Genomic DNA, 27,025 nt, shown 5'->3' with positions numbered 1-27,025 from the left:
ACTATAAAAACGCCAATGAACTTGGCATGCAGGTATTTGCATAATGCCGGCGCCGCCCCGCCAGGTGCGTATATAAGCCGCAGGTGCACAATACCAAATTAGCTTTATTGCTTCGAAGCCGGCAGCCATCTGCTCTCGAGAAGCGTATACTGATCTTCGTAGATCCCTGTTCTTGGAGGAAAAAGATCTCAGCTTGCTGAAGTTGGTTGGGCAAAGACACCTCAGCGGAGGCTCGCAGTGTTTTTCTCCACCCTTTCTCTCTCTCTCTGTCTCTTTAATTTAGGACTTGAGTTCGAGTGAGTGCGTTGCCTCTCCCTGTGTGTTTCACCAGCTCGCACAAAAGAGTGATTTCCCTAAAAGAGCAGCACGTTTGAGCTTTGTGTCTTTTTAAAGACAGCCACTCATTCGTGTCACGGTCGGGGTCGTCTTTTTAAAGATGGATTTCCGTCCGTGCTCGGTTTCTGGATGCGGTGTGTTCATCGCCCCCCGGGATGGCCACAAGCATTGTCTTTTGTGTCTGGGGCTCCAGCACGCAGAGGCAGCGTTGCTTGATAGTTCATGCTCCATCTGTGAGGGCATGACTATGGCGGATTTGCGGAAACGGGTGTCGTTTCTCCGGGAACGGCGCCCGCCTTCCAAGTCTGGTGCTGCTAAGGGCGCAGCTACCAAACTTGCAAAGGATGACCTCCGTATAACGGTGCTGGGTCGGTCTGCTGGTTCGTCCAGCAGCTCCCAGCGCCCTGATCCGTTGCCAGCGGAGGTCCCCATGGAGACGAGCGGCCCATGTTCTACGGTGTCCTCGCGCTCTGTCGAGCCTCCACCCGACGCGATGTCCACCGTAACGTCGGAGGGGGGGTTGTCAGCCTCGGACGTTGATCCGGATCCGCTCCCGCCTTCGGGCCAGGTTGCGGCTTCTGCGTTCAACCCCGAGATGGCAGCCATGCTCGCTCGGGCGGCGGAGGCGGTCGGGTTGGAGTGGACTAAACCTCCCCCACCTGAACCGTCCCGCCTCGATGATTGGTTCTTCGGGGGTGCCAGGGCTTCTCAGTCCTCGCCCCCGGTGCCTTTCTTCCCCGAGGTGCATGAAGAGCTGACGCGGTCGTGGAAAACCCCGTTTTCCGCCCGGAACCGGCTGTTTCAGCCTTCACCCCTCACCTCTCTCGAGGGTGGAGATGCCAAGGGGTACACTGGTATCCCGTCAGTGGAGCGGCCGGTCGCGATGCAGTTGTGTCCGGCCGGTGTCGCTTCCTCCTGGCGGGACCAGCCTACTCTCCCCTCACGGGCCTGTAAGCAGTCTTCGGCGCTGACCGGTGCTGCTTACAAGGCTTGTGGGGAGGCAGCCTCTGCCCTGCATGCCATGGCATTGCTGCAGGTTCACCAGGCTAAGGCTCTGAGGGACCTGCACGCGGGAGGTCACGACTCAGCGGAGTTCTCCGAACTGCGTGTGGCAACTGATCTGGCGCTCCGTGCGACCAAGGTCACCGCACGCGCCGTCGGGCGTGCGATGTCTACCCTGGTAGTCCAGGAACACCATCTCTGGCTGTGTCTGGCAGACATGAAGGATGCTGATAAGACCCGGCTCCTGAATGCTCCGGTTTCCCAGACCGGCCTGTTCGGCGAGACGGTCGAGGAGTTTGCCCAGCAATTCTCCGCGGCCAAGAAGCAGACTGAGGCCATCGCTCAGATCATGCCACGTCGGAAGCGTCCTGCGCCTGCCCCGTCTACGTCGGCGCCTCAGCCTGCTCCTCGCCGAGGGCGTCCTGCGGCGGCCGCCTCCGTTCCTCCTCGGGGCTCTTCTAAGAAGCGAGGAACCGGTCGTCAGCAGCCCGCCCCGCCCGCTCAGCCCGCTTCAAAGGGTGGAAAAAGAAGATCGAAGCGGGCCTGAGACGGGCGACCTAGAGATGGAGGGGATCGCTCTTCGGGAGATGGTGAAGGCACCACTCCCCCCACCGGAGGAGGGCCGGTTGGGGAATCTTTTGTTTCAATTTTCTGTTCTGCCGACTTTTCAGTCGGCACCCACAATTTCACTAAAAGAGCGAATTCCACTTCCATCTCTAGGTCTTCAGATGAGCACCGGAGACACGAGCGGGCTCATAACCCCCCCTCGTTCTCCGACTCATCAGAGGAGAACGAGAGTGACGCACGGGCTCATAACCCCTCCGCGCTCTCCAACTTCTCAGGGGACAGGAGACAATCACGGGCTCATAACCCATCATCTTCCTCCCCCTTCGCCAGAGGGTGCATCGAGTGGTGTGAGGTGTCTTCAGCAGAGCCTCCCTTACTCACCCACCCAGCAACGGACTCAGGTGAGTGTTATCACACACAACACTGCAGTCGGTGCGGCCAATACGCACACACCGGCGATCACCTCCGTTGCGCCCGCCGCGGGTACACCGATCGTGCCTTTAGTCCCTCTCGCACGGTGTCTGGGGGTGTGGGTACAGCTTCCCAGCCCGTCGCGTTGGCTTTTACGCACGATTTGTCTCGGCTATGCGATTCAATTTGCCCGGCGTCCCCCCAAATTGTCCGTCGTTCGTTTCACTGCGGTGAGAGCTGCCGATGCGCACGTCCTCCGTGCGGAGATCGCTGTCCTATTGGTGAAGGACGCGATCGAGCCGGTCCCTCCAGCCGAGATGAGGTCGGGGTTTTACAGCCCTTACTTTATTGTACCCAAGAAAAGCGGCGGCTTGCGACCGATCCTGGACCTGCGTTCACTGAACCGTGCACTTCACAGAATGCCGTTCAAGATACTGACGCCCAAACACATATTTCCATGCATTCGTCCAAACGATTGGTTCGCATCCATCGACCTGAAGGACGCGTAGTTTCACTTATCGATTCTCCCCCGGCACAGGCCATTTCTCCGCTTTGCGTTCGAGGGGCGAGCATACCAGTATAAAGTCCTCCCATTCGGGCTCTCTCTGTCGCCCCGTGTATTCACCAAGGTAGTGGAGGGGGCTTTAAAACCCCTGAGAGAGAAAGGTGTGCGCATTCTCGCGTATCTAGACGATTGGCTCATAAAAGCGCAAACACGTCAGACGCTGTGCGATCACAGAGATTTAACTCTAGAACACCTCGCTCGTTTGGGTCTTCGGGTCAACTGGGAAAAGAGCAAGCTTTGCCCCGTGCAGAGAATCTCTTTTCTCGGGATGGAACTGGACTCGGTCGATTTGACAGCTCGTTTAACAGAAGCGCGTGTACAGTCAATTCCGACTTGCCTGAATACATTCAAGAGCAGGAGCGCGGTCCCGCTGAAACAATTTCAGAAGCTTTTGGGGCATATGGCAGCAGCTGCAGCTGTGACACCACTCAGACTGCTGCATATGCGACCGCTTAAGCATTGGCTACACGACCGAGTCCCGAGGAGAGCGTGGCTGCGCGGCATTCACCGTGTTATCATTACACCCGCGTGTCGTCGCACTTTCACTCCGTGGTCAGACCGTGCGTTTCTCCGAGCCGGTGTGCCTCTGAGACAGGTCTCCAGGCATGCAATAGTATGCACAGATGCTTCAGACACGGGGTGGGGGGCCACGTACGAGTTACGGGGCAAAGATGTATTAGTTCGCACAGACAACACTGCGACCGTGGCGTACATCAATCGTCAAGGCGGTTTACGCTCGCGTCACCTGTCGCATCTCGCCCGTCACCTCCTCACTTGGAGTCAGAAGAATTTGAGGTCTCTTCGTGCCATTTACATCCCGGGCACGCTCAACGTAGAGGCGGATGCGCTTTCTCGGGCTGCGCATCCCGGCGAATGGCGACTCCACCCCATAGCGGTTCAGCAGATTTGGAGACATTTCGGCAAAGCGCAGATAGATCTGTTTGCTTCCCCAGAGACGACCCATTGTCGCCTGTTCTATTCACTAGCCGACGACTCGCTCGGCGTGGATGCATTGGCACACAGCTGGCCACGAAACATGCGCAAATACGCGTTCCCTCCGGTGAGCCTCATTGCGCACTATGCAAAATCCGGGAGGACGAGGAGAGCGTGCTGTTTGTGGCACCGTATTGGACAACCAGGAGTTGGTTTCCAGAACTCTCTCTCCTCGCGACAGCCCCTCCTTGGAAGATTCCCCTGAGGAAGGACCTTCTTTCTCAACAAGAGGGCACATTATGGCACCCGCGCCCCGACCTGTGGAACCTTCATGTATGGTCTCTGGACGGGGCACGGAGGATATGAGTGATTTACCGCAAGAGGTATCTAACACTATCTAACACTACGTGACGTCGTAGTGACCGACTGAAAGGGAACGTCTCGGTTACGTATGTAACCCTCGTTCCCTGAAGGAAGGGAACGGAGACGTCACGTCCCGTCGCCACAGTTTGCAGTTCCATTGCTGTTTTCAGGCCGGGCACTGTTGCTCGGCTTCTCAGCAATAATATAGATAATTTGGTATTGTGCACCTGCGGCTTATATGCACCTGGCGGGGCGGCGCCGGCATTATGCAAATACCTGCATGCCAAGTTCATTGGCGTTTTTATAGTTTCTCGAAGTAGATAGGTCACCCGCGGAGCGGTTCCCAATTCGTCGGTCACGACGTGACGTCTCCATTCCCTTCCTTCAGGGAACGAGGGTAACATACGTAACCGAGACGTTTTCTTTAAAACATTTTAATATACAAGTTTAATGTGTGGATTATTTCAATATTCAAGCTGTATGAATTTATAAAGGTTTTAAGACATAATTGCTGTTTAATGTTGCAGGATAATGATGAAGAGGCGGGACTTGAGCAGCTTGTGATGGCTGTAATTGTAAAGAATGGATCTTCTAGGAGTGGCAGCTCAAGGGATGCTGGAATTGTTATCGATGCCTTAAAGATGTTCCCAGGGCATGCTTTATCCTTCTTGGATTGGATTGGATCTATGCATTGAATCTCCAGTATCCCTGGCATCTTTTCAGGTGTTTCAGAAACTTTTCTTGGAGCTGGATTCTTCAAAGTTTATAAACTGATTACAGTACATTAAGTCTAAACTGCTGTCTGATTTTCTGGGTGTGAATCAATGTAACAGAACACAAACATGGAACCTTTCGTCGGGAAATGTGGACGGTTTTCTTTAAAGACTGTAAAATACTTTTTGAAGTTTACACTGTTACAAATACACCATTAAAAATTAGATGCTTTCATGTTCTTTTGACTGCAATAAAATAAGAATTTATTAATCTTTGTCTGTCTTTATAAAATCAGATATTATACTCATTATTACTAATAGTAATATTAATGGATACATTTTAAATCATGATGTTAAATTAAAATAGTATAATTGAATAGTATTTATTGTATAGTGCTATAGGTCTTTGTCCTGTATACCCAATATTTAGTTTAAATGTAAATTAATTTCTAATTGCAAATTGCAGTTCACCTTTTTGAATGGTTTACTATTAAGGAGTTTATGGAGTGATTCTAACTCAATTTTTATTTGTTGAATTTAATTAATGATATTGCTTGTAATCTGTTGCCACACTTTTATTAAGTAGATATGGCATAATATTTTTTATTGTATAGTGCTAGATCTTTGTCTAGTATACCAAATATTTTTGTTTAAATTTTAATAATTTTTTTAATTGGAAATTGCAGTTTGTCTTTTTGAATATGTTAAAGCAACACTATGTAGTTTTTCTACCTTTAAATAATGTCTCTAAAATGATTTCAGTGATAGAACAACTTTTAACTGGACAAATTGTACTGTTGCTGCAACCTGAGCAGCCTCCTAGCTGCTACAAGCACACTCTGAAAGTGGCGGTGGAGGGTAGGAAACACAGCCCCGCCCCTCCCCCTGCCTACAGAAGAGTGTCTGATACTAGGCACTGTTGTGCTTTTCAACCACATGGGGGAGCTGTAAGTCATTTTTACATGGAAACTACATAGTGTTGCTTTAATATTAAGGAGTTTATAGAGTAAATCAAAATACATTTTTATTTGTTGAATGTAATTAATGATATTGCTTGTAATCTGTTGCCACAATTTTATTGAGTAGATGGGGCATATTGTTTTTTACAGTGTGGGTACCCAACAGCAAAAAAGTGATTATTAAAACAGTTCAACATCTCTCCTTTTTCTGAAATTTTTTATATCATTTATTCCTGTTGAAGTAGGTCTCGTAAGATCCTACCTGGTGAAGTGGACATGTTAGGAGCTGTAGTTCTCAAACACATGATTTGAGATTTATATATGCTGGAGCAAGTATTTTGTCATATATCCTGCAAAGGCTGCTGTACAAAACCCCATTCACACAGACCTTTTGTCCCAGAAAATACCCGTAAAATTGCCAGACAAGCATCTGTGTGAACACAAACACGTCCCGTAAATCTTCTGAGAACCTAGTCAGATTCATGGAAAAACCTCTGTGTGAACAAGAAGCTGAAACAATGCCATAATGGGCGTGTCGTAGTGAGGACGCGAGCGTCATCACAACAAAAGTTATAGTTCAGCTCTTTAAAACGAGAGATCTACATGTATATCAACATTCACAATGAGAAATGTCGCAAACTAGATTGAAGCAGTTTTCAGGAAATGATAAATGAGACACATAAACATTGACACGCGTATGCGTGTGTCATGGCAACATGAAGTTGTTTAAACTTAGGGATTTACATGCAATACAACATTCATGACAAGAAATGTCAGCAAACTGGACTGACGCAGATATCAGGGTAAGTTAGCTTGTCACTTACTGGGCTGAAGCAGAGTTCATTCAGCAGCATAAAAGAATATCGCGTCACATGCTGTATGAGCTTATAATAAACAAAAATGCCCGCTCTATCCCAACAAGATATATATCGTTCAGCTCCTAAAATTGGGGTTTTACCTGCATATAAACAATCACAATGAGAAATGTCTGAAAACTGGATTAAAACAGGGATCAGGGAGCTCGTCAAATATCCACTCGATCATTCACCAGCATAGAACAGCGCGTCACACGCTCCTTTATAGTCTTATCATAAACAAAAATGCACGCAAGTGGTTTCTGGAGAGAGAAATAATAAATAATATGCAAACTTAAGACGCTGCGTAGAAGATAGGGCAGGACTTTCAACAGGTCACGTGTCTTTCCAGGACCTTTCAGATGCCGGCAAATCATTGGCATGATGAATGAACAAAAATAAACCATCCTGTGAATGAACAAAAATAAACCATCCCGGAAAAATCCAGGATGCATTTTCCAAGTATTTTCCGGAATGTCTGTGAGAAAAGGGCTCAAGTAATAATTTTTATGTACATGCACACATTGGTGCATATTGGCTTATTTTTAATGCATACATATATTTTGAAATATAAAAATGTAAACAAGGATTAGATATAAATTTCTTAACAAACGTGCATGTTCATAGACGTTGGTTTATTTTTCCGCTGGTGGGTGCTGTCACAACGTCAAACAATGCCTAAATTACTTATCAACGACAGAGCACCCACACGATTTAAAAAGAAAGAGGAAAGTGACGCGGTCACGTTTTCTGCGTTGTTTTAGATGTGAAGCAAATGCGAATCCATTGAGCATATGTGCTTGGCCATTTTTCGGTGGGTGCTCGAGCCTAACCCGGGAGCACTTACGGGTCCGGTGCCTATACGTGCTGTAGCACTTCTTTCCATTAACAAACAACACTAAAAAAAAAACTAAAAAATAATTCCCTGTGGTAAGTTTTCCATTATGAACTTAAATTGCAGCCGATGCCACAAAAAGAATATGCCATTTTATCTAGGGATGTCCCGCGACCACTTTTTCCATTTCCGATCCGATTCCGACACCAGAATTCTGAGAATCAGCCGATAACGAAACGTGCCAATCCAATACTACTGTAATTTTCTTGAACAATTTAAAATTACACACACACACACACACACACACACACACACACACACACACACACACACACACACACACACACACACACACAATATTAAATGTGTATAGTGCTTTCGGCTACATCTAGTATAATTTTAAATGTAAAAACTAATAATTTAAAATGATTTACAAGTTACAAGAACATTGGTAATTATTAATCATGGCAGTGTTTAGGAGAATATATAATACCGTAAAACTTCAAATAATAGTCCCAAATAGACGCCTGTCTCTTTTAGACGCCTGGTGTGACGACAGGTTTGGATAAATAAACGCCTGTCTCAAATAAAGGCTGGGTCTGTTTTTTAGTTTCGGGTTGTATTTAATCTTCTAAAACCCATCATATCGTCTGTTTCAGCCAGTTGTATGGTGCAGAATGCACACGCTGAAGTTTTGATTACTGGTTGATGTCATGTCACAGACGCAGTCGTTCCCTTACTCATCACTATGACAACACAACAAGGTTCGTCTTCAGGATTGAAGTGATGATGACAGTAGCGAAGTGGCAATCGGGAGAGTCGGGACTTTTCCCGGTGGGCCAGTAGTGTTTTGAGGCCGCTGATAATAGCCGGGCTTTCAGTCTTTTGTTCATGCATGCACTCCCGCCACACACTGTATTTCTCACGCGGAAATACTATTTATCATATTTAATATGCTGCAGCGCCCAAAATGTATCTGGCTGCACTGCACGCTCTCTATCAAGCCCGTCTCCCCTGGAGTTCTAGTCGAGCGAGCCGATCCAAAAAAAAGAAAGAGGCTAAACAATAGCCAATCAGAAAATTGCACTGTTGTATCTGGGTAAGATTTCACGCAACAACCAATAAAAAGCATATCCTCGTTTGCTTTATTTATGCTGCCAATAATTTAAGACTGTTATTCTTACACAAACTAATTTGTTAAACATATTCAAATTATAAATAAAACGTAATATGTGGTAACCTCCTGCTGTCATGCTGGAACAATTAAATTAAAAGCCTGTCTTTTATAGACGCCTGTCTCTTTAAGACGCCTGGTGTGACAATAGGTTTGGGAAAATAAAAGCCCGGGCTTGTTACGTCTTTGGGTTCTTTCTCTATTTTACCTCTTCTCATTTACTCGCTTGTTAACCTATTAGCGCTTCCCCCAGGTGTTCCTCATTTCCTCACCTGCTCCTCATCTTGTTATTTACCTCCCTATATATAGTTCCCTCTTTTTCCCTTCCTCTGTTGGATTATTATATGATGGTCACGTTGTGTTGTGTCTCACACTGTGTTAGATACGGAGCCGTGCTCCTGTCCTGTCCTGTCGAGTCTTTGTTATTATCAGTGATAAGCAGTTTCTCCTGTGTGTTACCCAGTCTGCTCTCTGTACAGTTACTCTGCTGAGGAGGTGTGTGGAACGAGCCTAGGCAACGCAGGCGCTCCAGTATTTCCCCTCTCTCTCACGAGCCCGTCGCTGCTGCCGCAGCCGGTCACAGCCTGCTTTTGAACGCCGCGGAGTCGGCCAAGTCTGTCTGCCTACCCTTGGTTACACAGCCACGCGGACAAGTTTTGCTTTACCTTTTAAAGGACTGTGACCTCCTAAGTTACATAACCTGAGTGGCTTTGCCTATGTTTTGTTTTTGACTCTTATTTCCCAAGTGCCACTACCTGTACGGCTCGAACTGTATATATTAAAGCAAAAGACTCACCTGCTAATTTGCCTTTGGTCCTCTTTGTTCTCCGTGACAGAATAATCCAACCCTACCACATGAATCCCGCGGAGGATAATCCTTTCCAGGCTGCCATTGAGCTGCAAGGTGCTATGCTGGGCAGACATGACGAGGAACTTGCTGCCACCCGTCATGTCGTTGATTCTCTCGCTGCCCAAGTAACCGATCTCTCCCAGCAGCTTCACCGTCTCCGCATTGAGCCCTCTCCTCCGAGACTCCCAGAGGCTCCGGAGCCTCGTGTGAATAATCCCCCGTGCTACTCTGGTGAGCAGACTGAATGTTTATCATTTCTGACGCAATGTGAGGTTGTTTTTTCGCTTCAGCCTGCCACCTATGCCAGAGATCGTTCCCGGATCGCCTACGTCATCTCTCTTCTCAAGGGACGGGCTCGTGAGTGGGGAACGGCTGTTTGGAACACCGATGCCGGTTGTCTGGCTCAGTATATCCTGTTTAAGGAGGAGATGTTGCGGGTTTTTGACCGGTCTGTCCATGGGCCTGAGGCTTCCCGCCTGTTGTCCAGCCTCCGCCAGGGCAGGCGCTCGGTGGCGGATTTTTCCGTGGAATTCCGCACTTTATCCACCTCCTGTGGATGGAATGAGCCGGCGCTGGTGGCTCGCTTCATTGAGGGTCTTAATGCTGATATTAAGGATGAGGTACTGGCTCGTGAGGTTCCATCTCGTCTCGACCCTCTCATCGACCTAGCGCTTCGTGTTGAGAAACGTTTCGAGCTGCGCCGGAAGACGCGTCACGTGGAGACGTCACTCCTCTCTTCCCCGGCTGCCGTTTCCCCTTCCTCAGTCGTCCCCGACACGGAGCCGATGCAACTAGGCGGGATTCGCCTTTCTGCTGCCGAACGCCATCGCCGCATCTCCAACCGGCTTTGCCTCTACTGCGGCTCGGATGACCACTTTGCCTCCTCCTGCCCTTTAAAAGCCAGGGCTCACCGGTAGAGAGAGGGATACGGGTGAGCGCCGCCTCTTTTCCCCCTCCTCCTCTCTCTCGGACTACCTTACCGGTCTCCCTCCGCTGGCCGAGTTCCTCGGCTTCTTGTCTGGCCCTCATTGACTCTGGCTCCGAGGGTAGCTTCGTGGATGAGGCATGGGCTTTACGGCACGGCATTCCGCTGGTGAACCTTCAGGAACCCACTACTGTATTTGCCTTGGATGGGCGGATACTAGCTAAGGTTGGTCGTGTCACTGCACCTGTGAGTCTCATCGTGTCTGGCAACCACCGAGAGACTATTTCTTTTTTAGTTTTTCACTCCCCCATTACCCCTATTGTTTTGGGCCATCCTTGGCTGGTTGAACATAACCCTCAGATTAACTGGTTAAAGAGCTCCATTCTGTCTTGGGGCCTGTCATGTCATGTGAAGTGTTTAGTTTCTGCTGTGTCTCCTGTTTCTTCTGTTTCTGTGTTTCAGGAGGAACCGGGGGATTTATCTGGGGTCCCTGAGGAGTATGCCGATTTGCGAGCGGTTTTCAGTCGTTCCCAGGCTGCCTCTCTTCCTCCGCACCGTCCTTACGATTGTTGTATCGAGCTCCTCCCGGGTACCACGCCCCCCCGGGGAAGCCTTTACTCCCTTTCGGGTCCCGAGCGTAAGGCTCTTGAGAAATATCTCTCTGAATCTTTAGAGGCCGGTACTATTGTCCCTTCCTCCTCCCCTGCTGGTGCGGGGTTCTTTTTTGTGAAGAAGAAAGACGGTTCATTGCGCCCCTGCATTGATTACAGAGGTCTTAATAGCATTACCATTAAGAATCGTTATCCGCTACCGCTTATGTCATCGGCCTTTGAGATCTTGCAGGGGGCGCAGTTCTTCACAAAACTGGACCTACGTAACGCGTATCACTTAGTACGCATCAGGGAGGGGGACGAATGGAAGACGGCTTTTAATACCCCCCTTGGTCATTTCGAATACCGGGTCCTCCCCTTCGGGCTCGTCAACGCCCCCTCCGTGTTTCAAGCATTGGTCAATGACGTTCTCAGAGACATGTTGAATATTTTCGTGTTCGTTTACATTGATGACATTCTAATTTTTTCCCCCTCTCTCCAGGTACATGTGCAGCACGTTCGCCAGGTCTTACAACGTCTCCTGGAGAACAAGTTATTTGTTAAGGCTGAGAAATGTACATTTCATGCGCGCACTACTACTTTTCTAGGCTCTGTGATTTCCCCCCAGGGCATTAGTATGGATCCCTCTAAGGTTAGTGCCGTCACTGATTGGCCTGCCCCGGACTCTCGCGTCTCGCTTCAGCGGTTCTTAGGGTTTGCCAATTTTTACCGTCGGTTTATTCGGAATTTCAGTCAGGTAGCAGCCCCCCTTACTGCGCTTACGTCTGTTAAGACCCGCTTTAGTTGGAGTAACGCTGCCCAGTCGGCTTTTGATCACCTTAAGTCTCTTTTCTCATCAGCCCCCATTCTTATTTACTCCGACGTCTCTAGAGAATTTATCGTTGAGGTGGATGCCTCCGAGGTGGGTGTCGGGGCTTTCCTCTCCCAGCGCTCGCCCGCTGACGGGAGGATACACCCGTGCGCTTTTTTCTCCCACCGGCTTTCGCCGGCCGAGCGTAACTATGACGTGGGGGATCGCGAACTTCTGGCCATACGTCTCGCGCTCGGGGAGTGGCGTCACTGGCTCGAGGGGTCATTATTGCCGTTCGTGGTCTGGACAGACCACCGTAATCTCGAGTACATCCGTTCGGCTAAAAGGCTCAATGCTCGTCAGGCCCGTTGGTCTCTCTTCTTTACGCGTTTTAATTTCACCATTTCCTTTCGACCCGGTTCAAAGAATATAAAGCCTGATGCCCTCTCTCGTCAGTTCGCTCCCCCCGATTCTGTTCCCACCGTGGAGGGCATAGTTTTGCCGCAAATGGTGGTGGGAGCGGCGGTCTGGGGAATCGAACGTCTGGTTAAACGCGCTCTTTCCAACACTATTACCCCGCGTCTCTGCCCTAAGGGCTTACTTTTTGTCCCGTCTTCCGCTCGACGTGCCGTTCTCCAGTGGGGACATGCCTCCAAGATATTTGCGCATCCTGGAGTCAGAGGTACTATTGCCTCGATCTCCCAAAGATTTTGGTGGCCCACTCGAGAACGTGACGTCCGCCGCTTTATCGCGTCTTGCTCTGTTTGCGCCCAGACTAAGTCTAGCAACCGGCCCCCCGCTGGTCTCCTTAGACCTTTACCCATTCCGTCGCGACCATGGGCTCAGATAGCGCTTGACTTTATCACTGGCCTCCCGCTGTCCGGAGGCAAGACCGTAATTCTCACCGTTATCGACCGCTTCTCTAAGACCGCCCGTTTTATCCCGCTCCCTAAGCTTCCCTCCGCTAAGGAGACTGCGCAGATAGTCGTTGACCACATTTTTAAGATCCACGGTCTCCCCGAAAATGTCGTGTCAGATAGGGGTCCACAATTCTCCTCCCTGTTTTGGAAGGAATTTTGTCGCCTCATCGGGGCTTCTGTCAGCCTTTCCTCTGGTTTCCATCCGCAAACCAATGGACAGGCTGAACGCGCTAATCAGACTATAGGGCGCATCTTACGCAGTCTCGCTTTTCGCAACCCCGCCTCTTGGTCCGAACAGCTCCCGTGGGCAGAATATGCTTATAACTCCGCTCCATCTTCTGCCACCGGTTTATCGCCCTTTCAGAGCTGTCTAGGGTACCAACCCCCGCTGTTTTCCGCCTCCAATACTGAATCTAAGGCGCCCTCTGTCAAGGCTTTTATCGAACGCTGCAAACGCACCTGGAGAGCGGTTAGGTCCGCTCTTTGTAAGTCTCGGTCCGCTACCCGTCGTGCTGCCAATAGGCATCGCATTAAGAGTCCGCGTTATACGTGCGGACAAAGGGTTTGGCTTTCCACCCTCAATCTCCCTCTCCAATTCCCCTCGCGCAAGCTCGCCCCCAAGTTTATTGGACCATTTCGTGTCGTTAAGATTCTTAGCCCTGTTTCTGTTAAGCTCCGGTTGCCCTCTAACCTGCGTCGCGTTCATCCGGTGTTTCATGTCTCATGTCTCAAGCCCGTCATTCGCCCCCCCCCTCGCCCCGTTACCACCCCTATTCGCATAGAGGGTTCCCCTGTCTATCGTGTCCGTAGACTTCTTGATGTACGCCCCCGGGGTCGTGGTCATCAGTTTCTGGTAGATTGGGAAGGTTACGGTCCGGAGGAGAGATGCTGGATTCCTGCCCGGGACGTCCTGGACCGCTCGCTTATTGATAATTTTTATCGCTCTCGCCAGTCCTCCTCTAGTGCGCCAGGTGGCGCACTTTGAGGGGGGGGGTACTGTTACGTCTTTGGGTTCTTTCTCTATTTTACCTCTTCTCATTTACTCGCTTGTTAACCTATTAGCGCTTCCCCCAGGTGTTCCTCATTTCCTCACCTGCTCCTCATCTTGTTATTTACCTCCCTATATATAGTTCCCTCTTTTTCCCTTCCTCTGTTGGATTATTATATGATGGTCACGTTGTGTTGTGTCTCACACTGTGTTAGATACGGAGCCGTGCTCCTGTCCTGTCCTGTCGAGTCGAGTCTTTGTTATTATCAGTGATAAGCAGTTTCTCCTGTGTGTTACCCAGTCTGCTCTCTGTACAGTTACTCTGCTGAGGAGGTGTGTGGAACGAGCCTAGGCAACGCAGGCGCTCCAGTATTTCCCCTCTCTCTCACGAGCCCGTCGCTGCTGCCGCAGCCGGTCACAGCCTGCTTTTGAACGCCGCGGAGTCGGCCAAGTCTGTCTGCCTACCCTTGGTTACACAGCCACGCGGACAAGTTTTACTTTACCTTTTAAAGGACTGTGACCTCCTAAGTTACATAACCTGAGTGGCTTTGCCTATGTTTTGTTTTTGACTCTTATTTCCCAAGTGCCACTACCTGTACGGCTCGAACTGTATATATTAAAGCAAAAGACTCACCTGCTAATTTGCCTTTGGTCCTCTTTGTTCTCCGTGACAGGGCTATTATTTGAAGTTTTACGGTATGTGAGTTTGATCAAATAAGTATGCTACTGTAAATATATTTTCGTTAATTGCATAAAACTCATAGTAAAAAAGCTTTAGTGTGCAAATGGTTATTTTGGGAGTTATGCGCTTGACCTGAACTTTAATGCACATCCCGGATGCAGAATTGATGCGACTAAATCATCCTGAACACTACGTTTAAGGGCTTCCTGGGTGCAGAATTATTGCACTTGAATCATCCTCACATGGGAATCCTCTGACCGAAATGGAAAGTTAATAACACAAATAAAAAACAGATGGGTCAGGTGCTCAGCACATAGTGAATTGCATCCATCCTTTATTAAATCAGATCATTAAAATAGCCGACATTTATCGTTTCTGCATGTGTCAATGACGAGTTTTATTCGTCCGCTTCACCAGTGGGTTAACCCAGTGGCAAATACAGAGTTTCTGTGAAGTTAAATATCTTTGAATGTGCGTTTGTTCCTTCACATGAAGCTATCCAGTGAATTAAGAAGACTTGTAATACAGTATACTGCATAAAAACCAGGCATGTGCACAATTCAGAATTGAATTGAGAATGACTCCTAAATTCCAATTCAATTCTTGAATTGAATTTGAATTGATGTCAAAAACAGGATCTAGAATTACAATTCAAATTTGAATTAAAGGAAGCAGAATTGAAATTCAATAGAAATTCAAAGAAATTCATATGCATATTATACAGTAAGTGAAGTGTTAAAATGAAGCTTTCAGTATTAAATGTCAGATATGATTGCATTACATAAATTATATTCGTTTGAAGTACTTGTACAGATTACATTAACAGGAAATGTTTTCCCCAGCAATTAATGTTAAAAACTCTAGTCACATAACAAATAATTTGATTATTTAAAAAAGTTTGATTTTTTTGTGGACTTTATTTTCCAGAATGCTTTACTTTAACCAAGTATTTAAAATGGTTACCAAACAATTTTTCAAAGTAACTTTCCTAACACTGAATGTATGTGAGATTCTTTCTGTGAGATTTTTTGACTTTGGAATTTCTTTGAATTGACATGAATTTAATTCCACTTCCTGTCATTCTAATTCCAATTCAAATTCAACTTCCTGTTGGGCGGAGTAAATTCAATTCAAATTCCAATTCATGAATTGAATGTATTCCAATTCTGAAATTCTGAATTGTGCACAAGCCTGATAAAAACGTTTATGGTGCTTTTATAATACTTTGTCCTTTAAATATTAATAGCTTGTCAGTAACAGCCTCGGCTAGCGAACAGTATGGGAATTCGATCGGTCCTGGATCTGATATCCAAACCAGCCAAAAAGCCGGGATCAGCCCTGATACCGATCCAGAATATGCGTTTCTTTTCCTTCGTCACTAGCAGCATTCGCCATTAATGCTAAATCTGATATCGCAATAACAAGAAATGTATAACATCGTTACATCCCTGGTCGCTCCACATTCAGTTTCCAGAGTAGTACTTAAAATATTAATTATTATTATTATTAAGTGTAACACAAACAATAATAATTTACAGAGTGTAACAATTTCTAACCAGTTTTCCCATGCATTTCTGCTGTCCAACTCCATCCAGGCACTTGTGGTGGATGCCCATCTTGCAGGCCTTGCATCGGAGACCCAGCTTTGCATTGGGACCTGTCAGTTTAAGTCATTTTCAGGCTAAATACAGTATTGAAATTAGATATTTGCACAAAACAGAATAAATACACAAAAATACACTCAAAAACAGTACTTTGTATACATTATGTTCTAGTTGTTTCTAATAAGCAGTGTAATGTATTTTACAGTATGTGCACAAAATCAACAGGTAATTACAACTGTTTTGGCTAAATTTAAGCTATTTATGAAGAAATGTTTAATGAGGGTTTGATATCAAAGGAAGTGCCATTCTGCACGTGCTCAGGTTATCAGAATTTTTTTTAAAGTGAAGCTAAAATTCAGGGTCACATTTGTCCAGGTAAATAAACATTTCTGTTGTCTTTAATGAGCCCCTATTTTGCTTTTCACGATTTTACATTTCTTTTGGTGTGTAAGTGTGTGTTAGTACATGTTAACGATCTGCAAAATTAAAAAAAACAAAGTTTCCCTTCTGTCACTCACTCAACGTTGTGTCGATGAAGTGACACTAGGGGTTTGACCTTGGGAGACCAATCACTCTGATTCTCAATGAAAAGGGCCAATGAAAATTGGCGAATGAAATACGAATGCAATTTACATACCTTGACTCTGCCCGGAGATACGGTTATAAAACAGAGGCTGGTAGGTGTTTCATTTAATTTATGTTCTTCGGAGCCTATCCTGATGAGGGTCTTATATATCGCCTGAAGATTCTCCTGCTCTGTGGCTGTTGGTGTAAAGACGCAATCTCTCCTGGCTATTCAAGGAGTGTTAAGAGCAGGGCGGCCCTTTTTGGTCCACGTGCTCATGGTTTGAGTTTACACTCCTGGTGACCGTTCCTCCCTGGCCAGGTCCCCTTAAGGAAGGAACTCTGCACCCTCAACCAGACCTCTGGAATTTCATGTCTGGCTCTTGGACGGGATGCGAAAGACTTAGCTAACCTTCTGTCGGCTAACCCAAAGGTGTACGTGGCTGCCATTTTGGCTAACCACGTCTTACTGGACGGGTAATCTGTAGGGAAGCACAACCTGGTTGCCAGATTCCTCAGAGGTGCTAGAAGTCTTAGCCCTCCTAGGTATAGCCTCAATCCCTCTTGGACCTTTCCGATGTCCTTTTGGACCTCAGAAGCCTCCCTTTGAGCTTTGGTATCAGTCGAGCTTAGTGCCCTCTCTCAGAAGACGGCCCTCCTGATTGCCCTCAAGAGGGTTGGGGATCTGCAAGCTTTCTCTGCCGCCAATGGGTGCCTCGAACTGGGGCCAGCTCTCTCTCACGCTTTCTTGAGACCCCGGTCCGGCCATGTGCGAGTCTTGGGTCCACATGGTGTAGCTGAGGGCTTGGTCTGTGTAGGACGTAAAAGTTTGACGAGTTTCTTGGGAGGAGCAACAGAGGGTGGACAGAAGGGAACAGGGCAGGGTTTAAGGGTTGAGGGGAATCAGAAAATGGGAAAGGTGAGGGTGAGCCGGGAACAGAAGGTGGTCTGAGGCTCCTCGGGACAGGAGATGAGCAGCTGGATGGCATAGAGATAGTGACTGAGGACCAGGAGGAAGGGCAGGGTGATGAGGGTGTGGCAGACGGTGAAGTCAAAACAGCGACAAAAACAGGGGATGCTGCGGGTGGCAGCGGAAGCGAGACAGGCGCCAAGACAGGGGGCGCTGCGACTGGCTAGAGAGCCGAGACAGGGGAGGTTGCGGCTGGCTGGAGAGCCGAGACAGGGGAGGCTGCGGCTGGCTGGAGAGCCGAGACAGGGGAGGCTGCGGCTGGCTGGAGAGCCGAGACAGGGGAGGCTGCGGCTGGCTGGAGAGCCGAGACAGGGGAGGCTGTGGCCGTCAGTGACGCCAATGCTCCCTTTCTCCGCTTCTTCCTCCGTGGCCGCAGAGCCGAGAAAGAGGCAGTAGAGATGGGCATTGAGGAGGAAGGGACCGGCTCCGTGGAGGATCCTTCTGATGTCGACTCCAACGAAATCCTTCTCTCGCGTTTCCTTTGGAGGTCGACAGGCTGGGTAGAGCTTTCGGGAGCAGAGGTGGTGAAAGCAGAGTCCACAAACGTTGCAACAGCCAGGACGTGACCCTCCGGAATGGAAGGGACTGCGGAGGAAGGGACAGGCTCCGTGGAGGATCCTTCTGATGTCGACTCCCACGAAATCCTCCTCTCTTGTTTCCTTTGGAGGTCGACAGGCTGGGTAGAGCTTTCGGGAGCAGAGGTGGTGAGAGCAGGGTCCACAAACATTGCAACAACCAGGATGTGACCCTCCGGAATGGAAGCAAGAGGGGCAGGATTGGAAGCTCCAATAGGGCCCCTGGACTCACGGTTCATTAGGAACTCCACAGTGTCGGGGAAGCACAGGGGTTTCACTATCTGCTGCTCATACTTGGTGAGGGGCTCATCCAGGCAACTGCTAAAAATAAGCTGTAGCTCTGGCTCGCGAAAGCCAGAGCCGCTCGATGCTCTCAGGAACTCAAAGGCAAAGTCCTTGACATCTCTGCCCTTCTGGCACAAACCAAATAACACATGAGCCTGGTGGGCTCTTCTGAAAGACAGGTTGGAGTCCATATCGTCTGCTGGGTTCTATTGTGCTACATTCATTCTGTCAGGAATTTTCAATGAACGAACCCAAGCGCAGACACACATAGAAAAAACACTGATATTTATTAACAAGAAGAAACAAAAACCCACGAGGGGGCAAACAACAAGAAAACTAAACACTAACAGGACTAGACTATACTATGCAACATTAAACAAAAACACTGGACAAAACTAGACTTATCCAGACAGGATTTAACAGGAGCAAAAACAGGAACTCTACACAACAGGAACAGAACAAAATGAACGTAGACAGAACACAGAGCACAAGGACTTTAAATAGGGAGAACTAATGAGGACAGCAGGTGAACACAACAACAAGCAAGGGAGCAGGTAAAAAGTGACGAGACACGGGAAATACGTGGTTTAGTATACACAATACAAACCACGCATTCCCCATAAAAACATTGTACTGTCAGAACCCTGCCATACTGGACTAAATATTAAAACAAGACAAGGTTTTGGCAGGATCCTGACAAGCTGGTCCTAGATTGGCTCCTCAGCATTAAAACTTAATGAAATCACCTACCGGCCTCTGTTTTATACCCAGATCTCCTGGCGGAGTCACAGTATGTAAATTCCATTCGTATTTCATTTGCCAATTTTCATTGGCCCTTTACATTGAGAATCAGAGCGATTGGTCATCCAAGGTCAAACCCCTAGTGTCACTTCATCGACGCAATGTCTCCTTCTCTCCCTCAGGGAACGGAGGTTACAGTCGTAACCAAGACGTCTACGATGATGCGAGTTGGACAAACTGAAATCTCTTTTCTTGGACTACAATGAATGCAAGAATTGAAGGCAACAGTTTACTTCCGCAGCGAGTTGATGTGGACTCGATGCACATTATGATACTTCCACCATAATATCCTAACCCATATCTATCTGTTAAGTTCTGCTTAAGCCACGCTGGCAAAGTTGATCAATCAGCTTGGTCATTTGCATTTTCTGGATCAGATTCAGGCTTGTACTGATAAGGTAAAAAGACAATATTATCTCCTGTTGGGAGCTGATCTTCCAAATATGGTAAGTAGTGTCACATTTCTTGAACACGCTTAAGGTATTCAGCCAATCACAATGCATTGGAACGCTGGCCAATCAGAGCACACAACACTTTCTCAGAACAATAAGCTTCAAAAATCAACAAGTTTTAAAAAGACAGGGGCATAAAGGAGCAACAATTATGTATGTTATGTGGAAAATAATGTGTTTTTTTACCATAAACCACATGAACAACATAAACAAAATAACGTTCTTTTTAGTAATGTGATAGGGGCTCTTTAAAGATTATTCTTTATTAGTATGGCTTCAGTTCCCAGAAACACATGCAGAACATTTTCTGCAATATTAGTATTACTGGAAACAGGAATATGCAGATGTTAATGCTTAGCTAAAAGAGAAACAGCAGAGGACAAACATAAGCAAAGCATACAGCTATGGATGGCACAGGCTATCAGTCTAAAAAAGATTATTAATCTTTTTCCTCCATTTTGTCACACTATATTACTTCACCTGCTTGTGCAAGATGCACAAATAAAACATGTTGATAGGGTGTATATTTAAATCTAAATAAATATACTATAAATATGTCTTAAAAAAACTTGAATAAAACAATAGTTTCTAAGTCCTTTAGTAGAATGTTTCATTAACTATTTGACAAAATGCCTATTTCTTTCACAAAATATCTGACACTCTGATGCATTTTTTAATTATCTTTGGGGAGACGAGAATTATAACATCTAACTGCTTTCAGAAATTAAATAACTGGCTCTGTGTTGCCAGCAGCCATATCACCCTGTATCCCAAGACTGGTTACCCAGCTAAGCACACTCTAAAAATGCTGGGTTATTTTCTCCCCTTTCATATTTAAAGTGATTTGAGTGCTGCTGCAGAAAGGTGCTATATAAATGTAATTAATTATTATTATTATAAACAAATAATAAATACTAATCAAAGGAATTATTATCGTTTAATGTCAGCTTCCCTATGCTCCCAAGAAAGAAGCAAAACTGACAGCAATTTATTAAGAGAAATTAATTATATGTATTAAAATATATTATCAATAATAACCACCTGAGAAGCCACTTTACCATACACATTTTTAGAGCGTGCTGAACAGGTCATAATGACAACAGCAGCGGGGTGAGGGTGGGTGGGGTGTGAGAGTGAGGTTATGGTACTTCTGTTTCTAGAGGAATCTATTCATCATTATAGAGACTTACCAAACACTTTGCCTGCTCCCCCTTGGCAAGCTAAAAATTACAGGAAAGAATCCCTCTAGCATTACAAATATTGCATACATCAATACAAATCTACTCCGTTTATTGTCTAAAACTGCACCCAAAAACAAACTGTAGAGAAAAAAAGGAATGAAAAACAGCATTACAGAGGTTGCAAAATCAAGCGCCTTACTGTAGTACTGAAATATGCACTCACTATTTTTTATCTTGAGGACTTTTACACATAAAACTACAAGTAGTACTTACTGTTTAAAACTATGCCCACTCAAATTAATTCAACAGCTTAATAAAAGCTTATTTTTACATAGATTGGGAATTCTGTTTAGTTTTAAACAATACATCACACAACCATGTTGAGACCGGCTGAAAACTATTGTATTTAATCTCTGTGCAACACTTGGTATTAAACACCTTCACTCGTGAAATGCAAAATGCAAATGCAAAGTTTGCTTTTCCAGCAGCCATTTACACATGGCACCAAAACTTAATTGCTATATAAATGAAACTATTGCATTTATAAAATGGGAGAAACATTCGGCCTCACGGTTTAATAATTTTGCCATAGTGCTCATTTGCCCCATCTGCTACAACAAGCTGATTCCAGTTATCCATCGATTAATCAAACATCACATGCACAGTGCAGACTCTCTAATGCAATCCTATAATAGTCACTTCAGCCTCTGAAAAAAATGATGCATCTTTAATGTGTTTTTGTAACAATAAACAACTTTATTGGAAACATTATGAAGACAAAGTAGGTGCAGTCATTAGGAATTTTGCACTGCAATAACCAGGGTTGTTGCTATACACATTAAAATTTGCATTGATTTTTAGTTGTTGTGCACAGACATAAGTTTGTACAAGTAGGATGTGCTGATTCAAATTCTGCTGGGTTATTTTTAACCCAATGCTGGGTAAATATAAGACAGAACACATGTTGGGTTATAAATAAACCTATGCTGGGTTGTTTCAATTAAATGCTTACAACTAATGTTTGGGTTAACAACAACCCAGCATAGGTTTATTTTATTACCAAAAATTTATATTTATATTTATAATATATATTATATTTACCCAGAAAAAAATAACCCAACAGAATTTAGAGTGTTGGGTTAGTGCTGTATTTGTCCCACCCTTCCTCCACTTTGATTGGCAGGACTAAATAAAATTAGATCCTCTTATTTTCAACATTTCCAGATTTGGCGAGGTCTATGTATACTTTTGACCACCACAACCACAATATTACGCTAAAGACTAAAACTAAATAAAAACTAAAAGTAATGATTTAAAAAAAAAAAATAGAAACGAAATCAAAACAATTTATGCACCACTAAGAAGAACTAAAACTAAACTGAAATAAAATAACACATTACAAAACTGAATAAAAATAAAAACTAAAATAACCCTGGTGTGTGTGTGTCAGATGACCCCTCCCTCCTCTACTTCAAGGCACCAGCTAAATAATTTCACTTTAACAATAAGAATTATCTAAATAGATCATTCAACAAATAAGAAAATATGTAAATTAGAGGGAGTTTGTCATCTAATTTATCTGAAGGATTTTGTGAGATTTGGTCCAGCTTGTAGAACCCTTTAACTGTATTATCAACACAAGGAAGACACAATGGTAATACAATTGAATTTATTAACAAAAGATAAACAAAAAAAACTAAAAACACTACTAAATGATACTAAAATACTAAAGAATAGAAAAAGATTTAGGGCCCTATCTTGCACCCAGCACAATTGACTTTGTCAGTGAGCAATGTATCATTCGTATTTTGCACCGGTGCACAGCGGGTTTTTCCCTCCACAGACGCACGTCGGCAAACTAGGGAATGAACTTGCGCTCCCTGGGAGGTTCAGCGCAAAAAAAGAGGCGTGTTGCGGCGCAAACCATCCCTGATGCTATTTTGCAGTTTCAAAAAACAATTGCGCCACTGACCAGAAAAAAAAAGTTTAAAGTCAGTGGTGCGTTGCGCGTTGTTCATTATGCTATTTTAAGGGCGCATGCTTGACCATAATGTATAGCGTGCACAACGCGCATACACTTTGCATCTAATCTACACAGATGCAACAGTTATTTTTGCAAATCATAAATTGTTACACTTAAAAATATTAATACACGAGATAAGGGGAATCATAGTGGTGAGCATTGTGGTGATAGTTTTTAATTATTGTGTGGCTGCGTTAAAAAATTCTCATGCAAATAACGATTAAAATATTTTCATAAGTTTGTTGTGTGGCTGTATTACGTTTATTTTATGTAAATAATAATTAAAATGTTTTCATAAGGAACCTTAATGTATATGAACTTGATTTGTAAGAGTACTTTGGGGTTGGACCTTGCTTGCGTTTCTTGGGTCCGATTTCAAAGCCCCCAAACCCTTTCAGCGGTGAGGGTGGACACATGGATGTCATCTGCTGGCGTCTGTGTAGAGACAGATCCACCTCCCGTTACACGGCGTGCCCGATTTATGCTGGCAAGCTTGGGATTCCCCGTCTCCTGACATCATTGTAGCACTTGGCGCAACGATATGCCAGCTGATGAGACTGTGGCTATTTCCTCTCACGCCTGTTTAACCTACGCTGATTTGGGTGGGTTTCTCCTATCCCCATACAAAATAACTTCTCTGTCTTTGACTGCTCTTACAAGAACGTGGGTCTCCTCGGCTGTGAACTGCTCCTGGCGTACGCCTGGTAAATCCGTCATAATAATAGCAACCCGCCATGGAACTTGCGCCCTTGCATTTAAAGGGAATGTTGGATAGCGTCCAAGATCCGCCCACAAACTCACTTGCGCGTTGCGCTTCGCACTTGCGTTTCAGATCGTTAAAATAGGGCCCTTAATCTAAAATGCAAAGAATAGAAAAGTGACTGAGTTGAATTTATGGCAGAATGCTTTCTCTTTCTGATAAGATGAAAACCTTATTTCTAATAACCCAAATAATCAAAGAATTATCTGATAAACGTTAAAGAAATCAGTTATGCAATTTTGTAAGTGTCTATGGTAAATAGTTACTAGAATAGACCAATGTCATGGTTTCAGGAAAGATTTGGTTGTGTTATATTTACGTTCTGTGCGGTCGAACAGCCACCGGTGGTGGCCCGTCGGCCATGTATTTTTTTGGCTTTTGCATGTGGTGCAATGGGGAAAGAGTCAGGTTCAGTTCAACAGCCTTGAACACGAAGTGTTTTGAAAATGCTGATCTCCGGGGAGCACCGAGAGGATTCTAGCGATCTGGAACACTTATAATAATAAAATAATACTCTATATAATGTAAAGTACTATTATCTATAGTCATAGAAATTTGATTAGTTAGATAATTATTGTCACACTACCCTATAAATTTCAACATATTTAAAAACAGATAAACTTTATTCTTCTTAATATTCTCCTGTCTTTCTAACAGGTCTGTTGTATGCATATGCCGCAGCTCTTAAAGGTCCTGTTTTTCCTTTTCCCATTTTTCAAACTTTAGTTAGTGTGTAATGTTGCTGTTAGAGCATAAATAATACCTGCAAAATTATAAAGCGCAAAGTTCAATGCCAAGTGATATATTTTCTTTAACAGTATTCCCCTTTTAAAGCCTACAGTGAATGGCCGATTAGAACTACTACAGTCCTCTACTTCCCGGTTGAATGACGTCAATATTAGAGTTTTTTACTAACCTCCGCCCACAGGAATACGTCAGTCACCAGCTAAGCTCAAACGGCTCTGGCTAAGCTAAGCTGCTGTCGAATCACAATACACTAAATAAACTACACAATCAGAACTCATTATGTATTTCTGAAGGAGGGACTTCAAAAAAAAGGAAGACATTAGCCATTTTTTAGGACAGTGGTACAATACCGATACCTGCTGATCCGATACTACTGCAGTGTGTTTTTCTTGAACAATTTAAAATTGCATGCACACACACACACACACACGATAACTGTAAGCTATTTTAAAGATCTGATTATATAAAGTCTCAGTCAGCCGTTGGATGGATGCAATTCACATGATGTTTTAACAGTTATGAATTTTCCATTGCGGAGCGAGGGTTCCCAGGAGAGGATGCTTCAAGTGCATCAATTCTGCACCCAGGAAGCCCATAAACATAGCTTATATGATAATTTAGGCGCATCAATTCTGTACCCGGGATGTGCAAAAGGTCCGGTCAAGTGCATAATTCCCAAAAAAACCATCTGCACACTAAAGCTTTTTTACTGTGACAGTTTTGCGCAGTTGACCCCTTCAGGCTCTGCATCCACTGGAATGGACATACAATTTTTTGTGGGGTTCAAACCAATAAAAATACTGATCAACCAATCAAAACCAGGTGCACCGATTAAACACCTAAAAAATCAAGTCTGAAGTGGTTAAGGAAAATATATTTAGCATGCTTATTTTAATAAACATACATATTATGTGTTCTTAACACTGCCATGATTAATAATTATAGTGTTCTTGTAACTTGTAAATCATTTTAAATGATTGGTTTTACATTTAAAATTTTACAAGATGTAGCTGAAAGCAATATACACATTAACATTGTGTGTGTGTGTGTGTTTGTGTGTGTGTGTGTGTGTGTGTGTGTGTGTGTCTGTGTGTGTGTGTGTGTGTGTGTGTGTGTGTGTGTGTGTGTGTACCTGGTAATTATCACGTTGTGGGGACCAATTGTCCCCACAAAGATAGGAATACCAGTGTTTTTGTGACCTTGTGGGGACATTTTGATGTCCCCATGAGGAAACAAGCTTATAAATCAAACAGAATGATGTTTCTTGAAAATGTGAAGTATCAGAAAGTTTTCTGTGATGGTTGGGGTTAGGGAATGGGGTAGGTAAGGGGAATAGAATATACAGTTTGTATGGTATAAAATGCATTGCGTCTATGGAATGTCCCCACAAAACATGGAAACCAGAGTGTGTGTGTGTGTGTGTGTGTGTGTGTGTGTGTGTGTGTGTGTGTGTGTGTGTGTGTGTGTGTGTGTGTGTGACCTGGTAATTATCACGTTGTGGGGACCAATTGTCCCCAAAAAGATAGGAATACCAGTATTTTTGTGACCTTGTGGGGACATTTTGATGTCCCCATGAGGAAACAAGCTTATAAATCAAACAAAATGATGTTTTTTAAAAATGTGAAGTAGCAGAAGGGTTTCTGTGACGGTTGGGGTTAGGCAATGGGGTAGGTAAGGGGAATAGAATATACAGTTTGTACAGTATAAAATGCATTACGTCTATGGAATGTCCCCACAAAACATGGAAACCAGAATGTGTGTGTGTGTGTGTGTGTGTGCGTGCGTGCGTGCGTGCGTGCGTGCGTGTGTGTGTGTGTGTGCGTGTGTGTGTGCGTGTGCGCGTGTTCTAAACCTAAACAATCTTGACAAACTATATATCGTTGAAAAGCTCAAACAGTGTAGTTTTCATATTTCATCACGTTTTGGGAAAATTATGACAGAGACATAATTAGTCAGTTTCTAAAAGGTCACAGGTAGGGCAAATTTGTTTTTACATATGTGACCAGTCACGGAAAGTAGGGACACAAGTCGGATCTGGCGCATTTTGAGTTATTCATAGATTCTGAAAGTGCAGTTTCTAAGCTTTCTAACGATGTGTAACACATGGAAATCTGATAAGATTTGGAGAAGTTGTGGCCATTTGAATGTAACACATTCAAGAAAGAGAATGCTGAGAAATTTGAGAAAGAAAAAAGTTAACACTTTCCCTTTTCCCTGGCTGGAGAGACAATAGGGCTCATTAACATCTCATTTAGCTAAGCCATACCCCCTGTAAAGCCGTTTTGAGATACAGAATCTAGCATCATATGTAATATTTTATTACAGAAGTCCGAATGAACAACATGCAAAAATAAACAGGACTTTTACCTTTGTGGGGATCACAAGTCGAATCCAGTCTGTTTCAGATGTGTGAATCATCCAATGATTTTTGTCCACAAATGCGTATAATCCGTGAAATATAGATATATAGTCTATTGTTTACATCAGATTTCGCATGCACTTCTGGTAATACAATATAATATACAATCTGAGGTCCATTTACATCGAAACATGTAAGGGTATATCAGATTACAGTCCGGTATTTG

The 27,025-nt window shown here is 44.9% G+C and overlaps 1 protein-coding gene across 1 annotated transcript in view; it reads right to left on the bottom strand.

The window, feature by feature from the left end:
* The window catches only part of LOC135737375 (SH3 and cysteine-rich domain-containing protein-like), a 29,943-nt gene extending 8,948 nt beyond the window's left edge, over positions 1-20,995 (bottom strand). The window contains exons 1-2 of the mRNA XM_065255162.2: positions 20,920-20,995; positions 16,035-16,135 (exon numbers count right to left, since the gene is read on the bottom strand). Of these exons, the coding sequence (XP_065111234.2) occupies positions 16,035-16,094 (60 nt within the window). The 5' untranslated portion in view covers positions 16,095-16,135; positions 20,920-20,995. The remainder of the gene's footprint in view (positions 1-16,034; positions 16,136-20,919) is intronic.
* Between the last annotated feature and the right edge of the window lie 6,030 nt (positions 20,996-27,025).

Source organism: Paramisgurnus dabryanus, chromosome 17 (assembly GCF_030506205.2).
Source record: "Paramisgurnus dabryanus chromosome 17, PD_genome_1.1, whole genome shotgun sequence".
Classification (NCBI taxonomy): Eukaryota; Metazoa; Chordata; class Actinopteri; order Cypriniformes; family Cobitidae; genus Paramisgurnus; species Paramisgurnus dabryanus.
This window is presented reverse-complemented; position numbering and strand designations above follow the sequence as displayed.